The 15,451-nt window shown below is 37.1% G+C and overlaps 1 protein-coding gene across 3 annotated transcripts in view; it reads left to right on the top strand.

Annotated features, from left to right (window-relative positions):
• BTAF1 (B-TFIID TATA-box binding protein associated factor 1) overlaps positions 1–15,451 on the top strand; it is a 107,861-nt gene that overhangs the window by 68,465 nt on the left and 23,945 nt on the right. For 2 of the 3 annotated variants that reach the window (XM_003255219.4, XM_030809267.1), the window contains exons 21-26: positions 1,126–1,316; positions 2,700–2,853; positions 3,554–3,663; positions 5,401–5,602; positions 6,636–6,784; positions 15,090–15,242. In XM_003255219.4, the coding sequence (XP_003255267.2) occupies positions 1,126–1,316; positions 2,700–2,853; positions 3,554–3,663; positions 5,401–5,602; positions 6,636–6,784; positions 15,090–15,242 (959 nt within the window). The remainder of the gene's footprint in view (positions 1–1,125; positions 1,317–2,699; positions 2,854–3,553; positions 3,664–5,400; positions 5,603–6,635; positions 6,785–15,089; positions 15,243–15,451) is intronic. The other variant, XM_030809266.1, reaches the window with a different exon arrangement.

Raw genomic sequence — 15,451 nt, 5'->3', positions numbered from 1 at the left:
AAAAATTAGGCCGGGCGCGGTGGCTCACGCCTGTAATCCCAGCACTTTGGGAGGCTGAGGCGGGTGTATCGCGAGGTCAGAAATTCAAGGCCATCCTGACTAGCACGGTGAAACCCCGTCTCTACTAAAAATACAAAAAATCAGCCAGGCGTGGTGGCAGGCGCCTGTAGTCCCAGCTGCTCAGGAGGCTGAGGCAGGAGAATGGCATGAACCTGGGAGGCTGAGCTTGCAGTGAGCTGAGATCGCACCACTGCACTCCAGCCTGGGTGACAGGGCGAGACTCCATCTCAAAAAAATATATAAATATAAATATAAATATATATATATATATATATATATATATATATATATATATATGGATGTGGTGGCGTGCATCTGTAATCCTAGCTATCAGGAGGCTGAGGCATGAGAGTCCCTTGAACCTGGGAAGCGGAGGTTATAGTGAGCCAAGATTGCACCACTGCACCCCAGCCTAGGTGACAGAGTGAGATTCCATCTCAAAAATAACAACAAAAAATTAATAGGCTGGGCATGGTGGCTCATGCCTATAATCCCAACATTTTGGGAGGCCGAGGTGGGCAGATGGAATGAGCTCAGGAGTTTGAGACCAGCCTGGGCAACATGGTGAAACCCTGTCTCTTCAAAAAATATAAAAATTAGCTGGGTGTGGTGATGTGTGCCTGTAGTCCTAGCTCCTCAGAAGGCTGAGGTGGGAGGATTGGATCACCTGAGCCCAGGAGGTGGAGGTTGCAGTGAGCTGAGACTGTGGTACTGCACTCCAGCCTGAGCAACAGAGCAAGACCCTGTCTCAGAAAAAAAATTATATATATATGTATGTATATATACACACACATACACACACACACATTAACTGAAGTCACAATAATTTTTTCATGTGCTGTTTCTCATTGTTCAGATGGCTCTGCAACCTGGATTGTATTAGGTATAAATCCTATGCAAATAGATTTTTATTGCAGTTTCATTGGCTAAGGAAAATGTCATTGGCCTATAAAAGTTGAGGCCTAAAAGACATAGTTTAAAAATGTTTTATCTCTTTATGGAGCCGAAAACATTTGGTATCACCAATATTATGATTAAAAGGTTATTTAACTTTTTTCTTATTAGGATCCACCTCAGAAAAAGATGGAATGCACCACACTGTCACCAAGCACAGAGGTATAATTACACTCTACAGGCACCAGAAAGCTGCCTTTGCTATCACAAGTAGGCGAGGTCCTACCCCCAAAGCAGTAAAAGCTCAAATAGCAGATCTTCCTGCAGGAAGTAGTGGAAATATTCTTGTTGAACTTGATGAGGTAAATAGTTTTTTTTTTTAATGCTTTGATTTTTAAATAAATATCTGGCTTACAAATTAAGAACTAAGTTGTATTAGCTTCCAAAACTGTTAAAGAACTGGGATTAATTTTTGGAGTACTCCAACAATATGATCCAGAAAAATGGCAAACTTCAAATTTCTCTTGTCTCTTGTAATTTTTACCAGCTTGACTTTATCTTCCTAGGCAAGACAGCCTTGTAAACTAATTCGGTCCTATAGCAGTGAGTGTAGAGAAGGTGTTCAATAATAGTGAAAGCTAACTTTTCTTTGTCCTTTCAATGCACAAATATCATATAATTGCTACCCACCTGACTTTTTAGTCAATTTGATATTTATTAAATGCTTAGTATGAGGTAGGGTTCTAAATTTATTTTTCATATGAACAGCCAGTTATCCCACTATTGAATCCTTTCCTCTCTGATTTATAATGGCACCTCTGTTATATATCATGCTTCATATGTGTGAGGGTCTGTTCAGGCTTTCCATTATCTCCCGTTGGTCCACCTATTACACTGTACAGTCTTAACAACCAGTGGTTTTTAAAAAGTGTTTTGTTTTTAAAATCTCACAGTCACATTATTAGCAATAGAATGAATGCTCTAGTTAGTTCTTTGGAATGCAAGGCTTAGGAATTTACCTCGGTTCAGCAGTAAACCATCAATATTAAAAGACATTTTTCTGTAAAATACAGACACCTTTTAAGTTTCTTTTTAAAGTCAACAGCTTATTACCTATATTTCCCTTAAAACATTCTGTAAAGTCTTTTTCATTGACAATATTTCCCTATAATAATTGTAATAAAAATTTTACTGTGATTTTAATATTTATATCTCTATAGTTTGCATAGTTATTCCTCCAATTAAACGTAATTTTAAAAATATGTATTAATATCTTTTTGGGGGGACAGATTTATGGGCTGTAATTACTGCTGAATAAGAATTATTAATCTTGGGGTTAGCTTAAACAGATGATCTTGTTCTATCCTTTAAGTGAATAATAAGGACACATCATTTCATCTATCTTCTCTCTAGCTGACAAGTTTCTTTGGGGTAGAGAGAAGGAGGAAAAAAAATGTCACTTAGGACTATCTCTAGAAACAGTACATATCCTTCTGTTCCTTATCCTCAACCCCAAAAAAGTGTTTTACTTTGGACACAAAAATCTAGTTAGGTGTTGTAGGCCCCTGTAAATTTAATTATTGGGAAATGTTTATAATTGAGACAAATATGTCTGATAATTGCTTACTTGGTTAATGATAACATTATGAATTCTTAGATGGTGACTTTTAAATTCTCTTGTTAAAATTTTAAATGTATTATGATTTTTTCTGAAATTCTGTTTTTATCTAACATTTAATTTTAAGGCCCAGAAGCCTTACCTGGTACAACGGAGAGGAGCTGAATTTGCTTTGACAACTATAGTAAAGCATTTTGGTGGTGAAATGGCAGTGAAGTTGCCACATCTCTGGGATGCTATGGTTGGCCCATTGAGGAATACAATCGACATAAATAATTTTGGTATACACATATTTTTATGAGTCCAGTTTTTAACAAATTTTAATGTCTATTAATTAAATATATCCTTATAAAATAAAAATGCCTCTATGCCTCTAACTGTTTATTCCAGACCAGCTGGTAAGTTTTAAAATGGAAACTTGGTTTAAAAAAAACATACATTTATTTTAAAAAAGAGATATTTGGGTTGGGCGCGGTGGCTCATGCCTATAATCCCAGCACTTTGGGAGGCCCAGGTGGGTGGATCACTTGAGGTCAGGAGTTTGAGACCAACCTGGCCAACATGGCAAAACCCCGTCTCTAGTAAAAATACAAAAATTAGCTGGGCGTGGTGGCACACTCCTGTAGTCCCAGCTACTCTGGAGGCTGAGGCAGGAGGATTGCTTGAACCTTGGGGGTGGAGGTTGCAGTAAGCCAAGATTATGCCACTGCACTGCAGTCTGGATGACAGAGCGAGACTGTGTCTCAAAAAAAAAAAAAAATTGTTTTTAAAGGGATACTTGAAATGGATCACTATGTTTAAGTTCTTTGGTTGCTCTACATGTAATACCCCAGCACTTAAATTAAGGTCATGGCATTTAATTTTAACACTAAAAAGCAAAATTGACTCTCCTATGCTAGCTGAAAAAGTGCTAAAAGTTTTTGTGTGCTCTAGATTTTGAAAAATTATTTGCCAGATAATACAGACAATATATTTTAACAGATGGAAAATCCCTCCTGGAAAAGGGAGATATCCCTGCTCAAGAATTGGTGAATTCTCTGCAAGTTTTTGAAACAGCAGCAGCTTCAATGGATTCTGAGCTTCATCCCTTGGTAACTAACTAATGCAAGTGTAATATTTCTTTAGATAAAACAAGTGGTCTTATTAAAAAGTCTTAAGGTTTGAAAGGTACAACTTTGATGTCATCCTTAGTAATTGCATTTTTCTTTGCTGTGGTATAACTAGATTCCTCCTTTACTAACAGTGCAACTCTTGTGGGCTTTGATGTAGACCTGGCTGCTTGAATTTGATAGAAAACTTAACCTGGAAGCTTAGAATGTGGGGGCATTGAGGAAAGGACTCTAATGGCACAGGAGCCAGATGTAAACAGGAAAGAAAACTGCAGCCCTGTTCATCCAGATGATCCTAATAATACAGCTCAAAGAAAGGAAGAGCATACATAATGAAATCTGTTTCCTAGATAAATATAAAGGTGAAAGGAGTCACCTGCCTAAGGTGAAGCTGGTCAGTGGCAAAGATAGAACACTGGTTTAGGATATTTTTTTTTAACTATTAAAATGTTGCTTACAAAAGAATTAGGACAGAGGGAGGAGGAAAATAGAGAATTATCTGGTTTTTTTCATAAGAGAATATTATTCTTTTCATATCTCTGCAATAGGAAGCTCTCTGCAATTTACCCCATTTTGAAGGGTATTAGCCCAGTTCTCTATTGTTATTTAACACAAAAGGGAGAATCTATGAGAGGGTGGAGAAGAATGGATTTTTTTTTGTACATAGTAATAAAGTATGTCCTTTTACTTGTTAAAAGTTTTGCTGATTTACTATTAGTAAAGAAAAGTAGGCCGGGTGTGGTGGCTCACGCCTGTAATCCCAGCACTTTGGGAGGCCGAGGTGGGCGAATCACGAAGTCAGGAGTTCAAGACCAGCCTGGCCAATATGGTGAAACCCCCATCTCTACTAAAAATACAAAAATTAGCCAGGCATGGTGGGACATGCCTGTAGTCCCAGCTACTCGGGAGGCTGAGGCAGGAGAATCACTGGAACCCGGGAGGCAGAGGTTGCAGTGAGTCAGGATCGCACCACTGCACTCCAGCCTAGGCGACAAAGTGAGACTCAGTCTCAAAAAAAAAAAAAGAAGGAAAAAAAAAAAAGAAAAGTAGAGTCCATCTGTATGCTTTTAACCTCCATAATTAGCAACATGCATTTAGCTGAACTGTAAGGCTCATCAAACTGTTGAACAGATACCTGGCTCTCATCAGCATTAATTCTGGTGTTCCTTGTAGCAGACATTTAATAATAAGGTGCTATTGTGATGCTGTTGTGGTTATAACACCTATGGTAAGCCAGGAAGCTACAGTGGAAGATACCTACTAAAGTATGGTGCTAGAATAAAATCAGGAACACTCAAGCCGCTGAATAAAAATTATGTACCTAAACCTAAATTAGTGCTACCAAATTTGGAGGGGGCTGGTGATGTGTGGTGCTGTTTTCCAGCTTCAGTAGGAGAATCTTGCCAAGTACTTTTTGGTTCGTTTCCTGTTAATTTTGGAAAGAATTGAGTGTTCCTGTATGCCTAAGAGAGGATATGAGCAGAGGAGAGGTTCTATACCTTTTTTTCCCTTCTTTTTGAAGAAGTTGTAATACATTAGTTTGGGTTTGGATTAGTTTTCTATTGAGAATGTTTTGGCAGTAATGTTTTGAAGTATTTGGAGATATTTTTAGAGTCACTTAGAATATTGAAAACTTCCCTGAGTATGGGCTATTATAGTTACATATTAAACAGTATTTCCTAATAAGAATTCTAATTGCCATTAACTTTTTGTTTTTAGTTGGTCCAGCATTTGCCACATCTTTATATGTGCCTTCAATACCCCAGTACTGCAGTGAGGCACATGGCTGCTCGTTGTGTAGGTGTCATGAGCAAAATAGCTACCATGGAAACAATGAATATTTTTTTGGAGAAGGTTCTTCCGTGGCTGGGAGCAATTGATGACAGTGTCAAACAAGAGGGTGCCATTGAAGCACTTGCCTGTATCCTTTTTTATTTGACAAACTGTTCAGGAATTATATTCATTTCGCTTAAGGATAATTAAAATGAAATTGATGTATTCTAATATGCACATAAATAACCTGCCTTGTTCCAAAAAATACCTATTCTTTTTACATCTTATTTTGAAATATTTTTGTATTTTATTACAAATGTGTTACAAATGGATTTGCATTTTATGATAAAAATTTTCATGTGGAAAGTTTGGAAAATTGCTATTAATTTTAAAACATCTTTTTAATAGGCAAAATAGTTTTATGTACTTTATGAACTGTATGTCTAGTAAGTGATTTATTTGTTTATAATCAGTGTCTTATTAATCAGGTATTCTATAGGTAGTCCCTATGTTATAAACATTTTATGTTTTTAAAGTTTGTTCATTACTTGGGTTTACAAATGACCAAATTATACTAGATAATTAGAAATATACAGGCAAGCCCTTTGCTAAGGGTATGGCAGCAGCTAACATTCTTTAACTCAAAGTATCTGAAAGATATTTCACAGAGCACAAAAGATGGATGAAGATCAAATCAGTAGAAACTCTGGTTCAAAAATACTGAAGATTACAGGAGAACTGCGCTTACTAGGCTCACTATATCCTGCTGGTGATTGTCAAGATCCTGGTGGGAAATTTGGAATTAATCTTTGAGTGACACTCAGTTGTATTCCTTTACTTACAATGTGACTTATTTTATTTTGATATTGGAATTCCAGACGCTTGTAGCAATTTCTCTATGAAAAAAATCTTATTAGTAAAGCTTCCTTCGGCCTTCCTCAGAAGAAAAACGTAATTTTATATTCCTAATCATGAGAAAGTTACATAATATTTTCCAAGGAGCAACAAAATGGGCAGATACTGTTATAATTGAATCATAGGCCTAGAGGATCAGTCTCTTCCCTCATAATGCAGATGAGAAAAATGATGAGCCTTTTAAAAAGTTAAAATCTTGGTATCAATTTGTTTGTGAAAACATCTGTCTTGGAACCATTTCAGAATTTCCTTAATCACTTACTCAGGTGTAATGGAACAACTAGATGTTGGTATTGTTCCATATATTGTCCTTTTAGTTGTTCCTGTATTGGGAAGAATGAGTGATCAGACAGACAGTGTGAGATTCATGGCCACACAGTGCTTTGCAACGCTAATTAGACTCATGCCACTTGAGGTAAGTCAAAGATACTTGCTTTATAGACATGTTTTCTATAACTTGATCCATAATAATTGTAACCCTTTTTAGGGCCAGGTACAAAGGCTTATGCCTGTAATCCCAGCACTTTGTGAGGCTGAGGTGGGTGGATCATCTGAGGTCAGGAGTTTGAGACCAACATGGGTGAAACCCTGTCTCTACTAAAAAAATACAAAAACAAAACAGAACAAAACAAAAACCAATTAGTTGGGCATGGTGGTGTGTGCCTGTAGTCTCAGCTACTCAGGACGCTGAGGCACAAGAATTGCTGGAACCTGGAGGCAGAAGTTGCAGTGAGCCGAGATCATGCCACTGCACTGTATCCTGGGTGACAGCAAGACTCCATCTCAAAAAAAAAGAAAAGAAAAGAAAAGTAACACTTGTTAAAGAACATGTCAGGCTAAAAAAAGAAGGCATTATTTCAAAAATGTTTATATTACAGTAATTAAGATTTTTAGGCTTTTAATTGGTACTTTTTTTCTTTAACACACAGAGTTTTAATTTAAGTAAAACAAGAAATCAGACACTGTAATTCCTAAAAAAAATTTACTAATAATTTTCTAGAAATAGAATTGTTCCTAAGTTTTTCTGGTAACATCTAGGTGTAGACTGTGGGCTAAAGTTTAGGCAAAAGATAAATTTGAGAGATGGTAATTAAGACTGTAAAAAGCAAATGAGGTCTCTGTGGCAGTATGAAAAAGAAGACCAGAAGGATCATGTTGGAGTATTTTGGAGTACATTCATGGGGGCACAAACAATGTGTGACCAGTGCAGGAAACTGAAGTGGCTTGAAACACAGAAAGAGCCAGGATTAATTCAGGAAATAGTAGGTATGGCATGTCATCCATGTTGTAACATTTGTAAGTACTTCCTTTTTATTGCTGAATAGTATTCCATTGTATGGACGTACCACATTTTGTTTATCCTGTCACCAGTTGATGGATATTTGGATTGTTACCAGCTTTTATTAATAGTTATTATGGGCTGGGTGAGGTGGCTCATGCCTGTAATCCCAGCACTTTGGGAGGCCACGGTGGGTGGATCACTTGAGGTCAGGAGTTCGAGATTAGCCTGACCAACTGAAAATACAAAATGGTGAAACCTCGTCTCTACTAAAAATACAAAAATTTGTGGAGCGTGGTGGCACGCACCTGTAATCCCAGCTACTCAGGAGGCTGAGGCAGGAGAATCGCTTGAACCTGGGAGACAGAGGTTGCAGTGAGCCAAGATGGTGCCACTGCACTCCAGCCTGGATGACAAAGTGAGACTTCCTTTCAAAAAAAAAGAAAAATTAAGTTATTATGAATAATGCTACTCTGCATTTATAAGTCTTTGCGTGGTTGTGTGTTTTTATTTCTTTTGAGTAAGAATGAAATGCTGGGTCATATGGTAAGTTTGTTTAATTTTTTTTTATAAAACTACCTTATTGTTTTCCAAAGTAACTGTATCATTTGACATTCCTCCCAGCAAAATAATGAGTTATAAATAGGATAGCCTCTTTGAAAAACAGTTTGGTTATATCTGGTAAAATTGAAGATAGCCAGCCTAATGACTTGAAAAATTCATCCTACATATATACCTAGAGAATTCAACACATTTTCAAGAATTTTTTTCTTTTTTTTTTTTTTTGAGACGGAGTTTTGCTCTTGTTGCAACCAGGCTGGAGTGCAATGGTGCGACCTCCGCTCACTGCAACCTCCGCCTCCCGGGTTCAAGCAATTCTCCTGCCTCAGCCTCCCTAGTAGCTGGGATTACAGGCATGCGCCACCACACCCTGCTAATTTTGTATTTTTAGTAGAGACGGGGTTTATCCTTGTTGATCAGGCTGGTCTAAATTCTCAACCTCAGGGGATCCTCCCGCCTCAGCCTCCCAAAGTGCTGGGATTACAGACGTGAGCCACCACACCTGGTAAAGAATATAACATCATTTATAGTAGTCTAAAACTGAAAATCAATAGAAACAGTTCCTGAAGAGACCCAGGTAATAGACAAGGACATTAAAATATACTCCAAGGCTGAGTGCAGTGGCGCACCTCTGTAACATCAGCACTTTGGGACGCCAAGGCAGGCGGATCCCTTGAGCTTAGGAATTTGAAACCACCCTGGACAACATGGTGAAACCCTGTCTCAAAAAAAAAAAAAAAATTTGTATATGTATGTATACACATGCACATACACACACACACTCCATATATTCCAGGTACAGGAGGAAAGCATGAGTGTGATGAAGAGCACAATGAAAAATATAAGAATGACCCAAATTGAACTTCTAGAGATGAAAAATGCAGTTATAAATAAAAACACACTGGATTGCATTAATAGGTTAGACACTGTGGAAGAAAATATTAGTGAATTTGAAGATACATAGTAATAGAAACAAGAATGATGTCCTGTAAGTTCATTCCTCACTCCTGTTCTTCTTTATTTTGATTCTGTTAAGTCTTCATAGAAAAAATCGTCTACTTTTCTGAAATGCATGTTGTCAAAGAATCTTGGAATATCAACCAGTGATTTTTATAGAGGTTCTAATTCCCTGCACTGTTAGTAACTTTTGCTGATTTTTATGGACATTGGAGTGAGAAAGACACTCACAAGAGGGGTTGCTGGCACTGAACCAATATTTGTAACACTTGGGTTTAGGGTTTCGTTGTTAGGGAATGGACCTAGTTATATGGCCCTATGTCTTGTCATTTCTTAAAATTTCCATGAAGATAAATATATGAAGATTTTGGTATTTGTAAAGCATTGTGCAGAAAGACTTTATTTTAATGATTATCATTATGTTATTAGATGTTCTAAAATGTTAGTTTTTCTCTTAGTAGATAAAGTTAATTCCAAAACCTTTGAAAATAGACTCAATCCACATACCTCACTGCCCTGATGCTATTTTTAGTGTTGTGTGGAATATATATTTTAATTAGATTTAATTGAAATTCCGTTTCCAGGATTTTAAATTTCTTAAGTTGCGAGACATCATAGGGCAGTAGTTCTCAAATTTTTTGGTCTCATGACTTTTTTAGTCTTTCATTTTTTATTAATACAAAAAATGTGGCCGGGCATGGTGGCTCACGCCTGTAATTCCAGCCCTTTGGGAGGCCGAGGCGGGCGGATCATGAGGTCAGGAGTTCGAGACCAGCCTGACCAACTGGTGAAACCCCCATCTCTACTAAAAATACAAAAGTTAGCTGGGTGTGGTGGCATGCACCTGTAATCCTAGCTACTCAGGAGGCTGAGGCAGGAGAATCGCTTGAACCTGGGAGGTGGAGGTTGCAGTGAGCTGAGATGGGGCCACTGCACTCCAGCTTGGGTGACAGAGTGAGACTCCGTCTCAAAAAAAAAAAAAAAAGTTACGGTGTCCAACGTGATGTTTTGAAATGTATCAGACCAATTAATATATCTTAGTTCATACAGTCATCATTTTTTGTGGTGAAAACCCATTTAATTAAGTTTTAATCTTTTAGCAGTTTTCAAGTGTACATTATCATTAACTGTAGTCACCATGCTGTACAGATCTACAGAATGTATTCATTCTACATAAACTTTGTACCCTTTAACCAACATCTATCCATTTCCCCTCAGTCCTCTCCCTTCCACCCACTAAGCACCTAGCAACCACTATTCTACTCTGCTTCCATGAGTTTGACATTTTAGATTTCCACATATAAGTGAGATCACATATTTGTCTTACCGTGCCTGGCTTGTTTCCTTTAGCGTAATGTCATCCAGGTTTATTCATGTTGTCACAAATGACAAAATTTCCTTCTTAGAGGCTGAATAGTATCCAATTATATATAGATACACTACAGTTTCTTTATCCATTCATCACATAGACGAACACTTGGGTTGATTCCAAATCTCAGCTGTTGTGAATAATGCTGCACTGAACACAGAAGTACAGCTATCTCTTCAGTGTACTGATTTCATTTCCTTTGGATGTATAACCAAAAGTGGGATTGCTAGATTATATGGTAGTTTTATTTTTAATTTTTTGAGTAACATCCATACTGTTTCCCATAATATTGTACTAATTTACATTCCCACCAACAATACCCAAGGGTTCCCATTTCTCCACATCTTCCTCCGCACGTTTTGTCTTTTTTATAATAGCTATTCTAACAGTTGTGAGGTAATATCTCATACCAGTTTTAATTTGCATTTCCCTGATGATGTTGAGCATTTTTTCATTTATCTGTCAGCCGTTTGTATTTTTTTTAAGAAATATCTATTCAGGTCCTCTGCATCTTATTTTCTTTTGTTGAGTTGAGTTCCTTTTATGTTTTAGATACTAACCTCTTATCAAGATTTATGATTCGCAAATAATTTTTCCCATTCTGTTGGTTGTCTCTTCAGTCTGTTGATTGTCTCCTGTGCTACGCAGAAAGCATTTTAGTTTGATGCAGTCCCATTTGTCTATATATGTTGAGTATCCTTTATCTGAAATGCTTGTGACTAAGAAGTATTTAAGATTTCAGATTTTTGAATGTTTGCATTATACTTACCAGTTGAGCATCCCTAATCTGAAAATCTGAAATCTGAAATGCACCAATGAGCATTTCCTTCATTTGTCATGCTGGCAATAACAATGTTTTAGATATTTGGATTTGGGATGCTCAACCTATGTTTTGATTTTGGGTTTTTGTTTTTGAGACAAGGTCTCACTCTGTTGCCCAGGCTGGAGTGCAGTTGTATGATCATGGCTCACTGCAGCCTCAACCTCCTGGGCTCAAGTGATCTTTCCACCCCAGCCTCCCAAGTAGCTGTGACTATAGGTGTGTGCCACCATGCCCAGCTAACTTTATTTTGTGTAGAGATGGGATCTCCCTCTGTTTGCCCCAGGCTGGTCTTAAACTCCTGGGCTCAAGCAGTTCTCCTACCTCAATCTCCCAAAGTGCTGGGATTACAGGGGTGAACCACCATGACTGGCCTGTATTTTGATTTTGTTTCCTGTGCTTTTGGAGTCATATCCAAAAAATTTGCACAGACCAGTGTCAAAAAGGCTTTTTTCTTACTTTTTTCCAGTAATTTTATAGTTTCCAGTCTTACATTTAATTTTTTGATCAATTGTGACCTGAGTTTTGTACTTGGTGTAAGATACAAAGGTCCAGTTTCATTCTTCTGCATGTGAATATCCAGTTTTCCCAACACCATTTATTGAAGAGGCTGTCCTTTCCACTTGTGTGTTCTTTTGTCAAAGATTAACTGTAAATGCATATATTTATTTCTAGGCTCTCTAGCCTGTTCCATTGGTCTTTGTCTGTTTTTATGCCAAGATCATTACTGTTTTGATTACTATAGATTCGTAGTATATTTTGAAATCAGGTGGTGTGATCCCTCCAGCTTTGTTCCTTTTGCTCAAGATTGCTTTGGCTATCTGGGGTTTTTGTGGTTCCACATGAGTTTTTTTTTGTTTGTTTGTTTTTATAGAAAGCTTATTCAGAGGGATAATAGAGAACCATATGAGTTTTAGGATTGCCTTTTCTATTTCTGTAAAAAATGCCACTGGAATTTTGGGGATTAGGGATCCTCAATGCAATTTAGGGATTGCATCACATCTATAGATTGTTTTGGGTAATATGGACTCTTTAATAATATTAGTTCTTCCAGTCCAAGAACATTTATTTTCCATATTTATGTCCATTTATTTGTGTCCCCAGCAGTTTCTTTCATTAATGTTCTATAGCTTTCAGTGTATAGATCTTTCACCTCCTTAAATTTATTCCTATTTTTTTCTTTGTTGCTATTGTAAATGGGATTGTTTTCTTGATTTCTTTTTTCAGATAGATTGTTGTGTCAGGACCTTGTTACACTCTTAAAAATTGAAGACACCAAAGAGCTGTTGTTTATTATATTTTCTATAATAGATACTAAAACTGGGAAATTTTTAAATAATTCATTTAAATAACAAACCTACATGTTAACATAATTAACTTTTTTGATGAAAAATAACTTTTCTAAAACAATGTGTTAGTGAGAAGAGTGACATTGTTTTATACTATTGCAGATCTTTTTTATGTCTGGTTTATGTTTTTGTTTTTTGGGTTTTTTTTTCCCCTTGAAACAGGGTTTCACTCTGTCACCCAGGCTGGAGTACAGCAGCACAGTCACAGCTCACTGCAGCCTCAGCCTCTCCTGGACTCAAGCGACCCTCCTGCCTTAACCTCCCAAGAAGCTGGGACTACAGTCCCTTCTCACCACACCTGGCTATTTTTTTTTAATTTTTTGTAGAGATGGGGTCTTGCTCTGTTACCCAGGCTGGTCTCAAACTCCTGGGCTCAATCCTCCACCACACCCGGCCAGCATTTCTGGTTTAATGGTAGCTAGCTGGATTCTCATGTTTGCTTGGCCATTCAGTCTGTTGCAATATGTTGTTTTGGCTCAGGGATATATAAAGGAAGTCCAGCCTCACAGAGATAGTTAGAAAAGGGAGCAATATTTTGACAGCCTTCTCAAATAATTGCGGATATTATTTTATCTGATTGCATACCAGAACTTAAAAAGAGAAAGTTTGTTAAGTGTTATGTGCAATATAGAATCTAAATCCTATCAATGAATGTTTCATACTCTCTTACATTGAAATTCATTGGTTTGTCTTACACTTTTGTGATCATGGTATCTCCCCTGCCAGGTAAGTATGTCTTATACTTTTGAATGGATCTTTTATTACCCATACATGTTTTGTAACATTATGCATCAGTCATTTGGAAAATACTCATTCATTGAGTTATGTAAATCTTCCACAGGTGGACACAGTTTATTATATAATATTTTAAAAATCATGTTTATTATCAACAGCAGAAAATTGTTTTTATTGGAAACTGTCAACTTCTCTTGAAAATATGAATTTTATTAGTGACAACAAGTTAATGTCAGTTGTTTTCCTTGAAGTGACGGGTTCATTTTTGAGAAAATGTCAGCCAAATACCAAAGTCAGAATACTCATACTTTATCAGTCCTTTCAAGTAAAATGTTGTTCCATTAAAAAATGGCTATGTTAATATACTTTCTTTCTCCTGGGCACAGTTTGTCTAAAGAAAAGTAATAATTATTTTCTGGTGTTTCCAAGTTTCATACCCATAAATCTTTATTTTAAGAATATGAAACATCAACCACCAACAAAACATACAATTGAGTACATCCAGGATGGATATATAATATAAACACTACTGTGTTTGTCAAGGAAATTCTTGGAGTATTAAAGACTTCATATTTGGATTTTTTTTTTAAATGGCTAGTCAGCTCCTCAATAGATTGTACTTTACTAAGCAGCAGAATTCACAGTTTTTTTCTCACAGAATGTTAAAAAAGACATGCATTAAAGGGTTGAGATTTATTAAAATTGATCATTTTTACTGCTTTATCAAGGTATTTTTTGTCTTTTTTTTTATTATTTTTTTTGAGATGGAGTCTCACTGTGTCACCCAGGCTGGAGTGCTGTGGCACAATCTCAACTCACTGCAATGTCTACCACCTGGGTTCAAGCGATTCTCCTGCCAGTCTGGGGTAGCTGGGACTACAGGTGCACACCACCACAGCCAGCTAATTTTTGTATTTTTAGTAGAGAGACAGGGTTTCAGCATGTTGGCCAGGCTGGTCTTGAACTCCTGACCTCAAGTGAGCCGCCTGCCTCGGCCTGCTGCAGTGCTGGGGCTGGGATTACTGGTGTGAGCCACCACGCCTGGCTTATCAAGGACATTTTTAAGTAATACTGGCTATTTGAAAAAATGCTAATGTATGGTTCTAAGAAACATGACTACTAGCACATTTTGGTACCATTGCCTTGATTCTTTCTGAGGTACAGGCAGTTTTCTCCATTGTAACTTTTGCAACATCCACGCAATTATCAACACGGTGATTAAAAGCAAATAATGTTTTTCTTTTATTATGAAATAGTTGAAAAGGTCTTAGAGATCCATAGGGGTCGCACAGACCACATTTTGAGAACTAATACCCTAGGGTATCAGAACACTAAAATTGAGAAGTGCCAGTAATAATAGCATTTAATTCAAAAGAAACTATGCAACCTTATATGCCTCTTTATCAAATAATGCATAGTGTGGGAAAATGAAGTTGTAGATTGTGGTCTTTCAGATACTCCATATGTATTTACTAGTAGTCTAATTGTAGCACCTTTAATGCTTGTCAGTTTCTTTAACCTCATGTGTCTTCAAGTCTTCGTACGATTTTCAGAATTCTTTTTTCTGTGTTTGTTTTGTTGTGTTTATTTGATCTAAGAATGAAAACTGTGAGTACGTAGTTTTTAATAACTTAAAAAAAATCATTTTAGGCAGGCATTCCAGACCCTCCAAACATGTCAGCAGAATTAATCCAATTGAAAGCCAAGGAGCGACACTTTTTGGAGCAATTGTTAGACGGGAAAAAATTGGAAAATTATAAAATTCCAGTACCAATCAATGCTGAACTCAGAAAATATCAGCAGGTAAGTTTTATACAATAGTGAGTTTTCCTTTCAAATGAAACTTGAAGCGTTGTAGGTTTAGGTGGGGGCTTTTGTTTGTTTTTTGAGACAGAGTCTTGCTCTGTTGCCCAGGCTGGGGTGCAATGGCAGAATCATGGTTCACTTTAGCCTCAAACTCCTGGACTCAGGCCATCTTCCCACCTCAGCCTCCCAAGTAGCTGGGACTATAC

The sequence above is a fragment of the Nomascus leucogenys genome, chromosome 3 (assembly GCF_006542625.1).
Source record: "Nomascus leucogenys isolate Asia chromosome 3, Asia_NLE_v1, whole genome shotgun sequence".
In the NCBI taxonomy this organism is placed as follows: domain Eukaryota; kingdom Metazoa; phylum Chordata; class Mammalia; order Primates; family Hylobatidae; genus Nomascus; species Nomascus leucogenys.
This window is presented reverse-complemented; position numbering and strand designations above follow the sequence as displayed.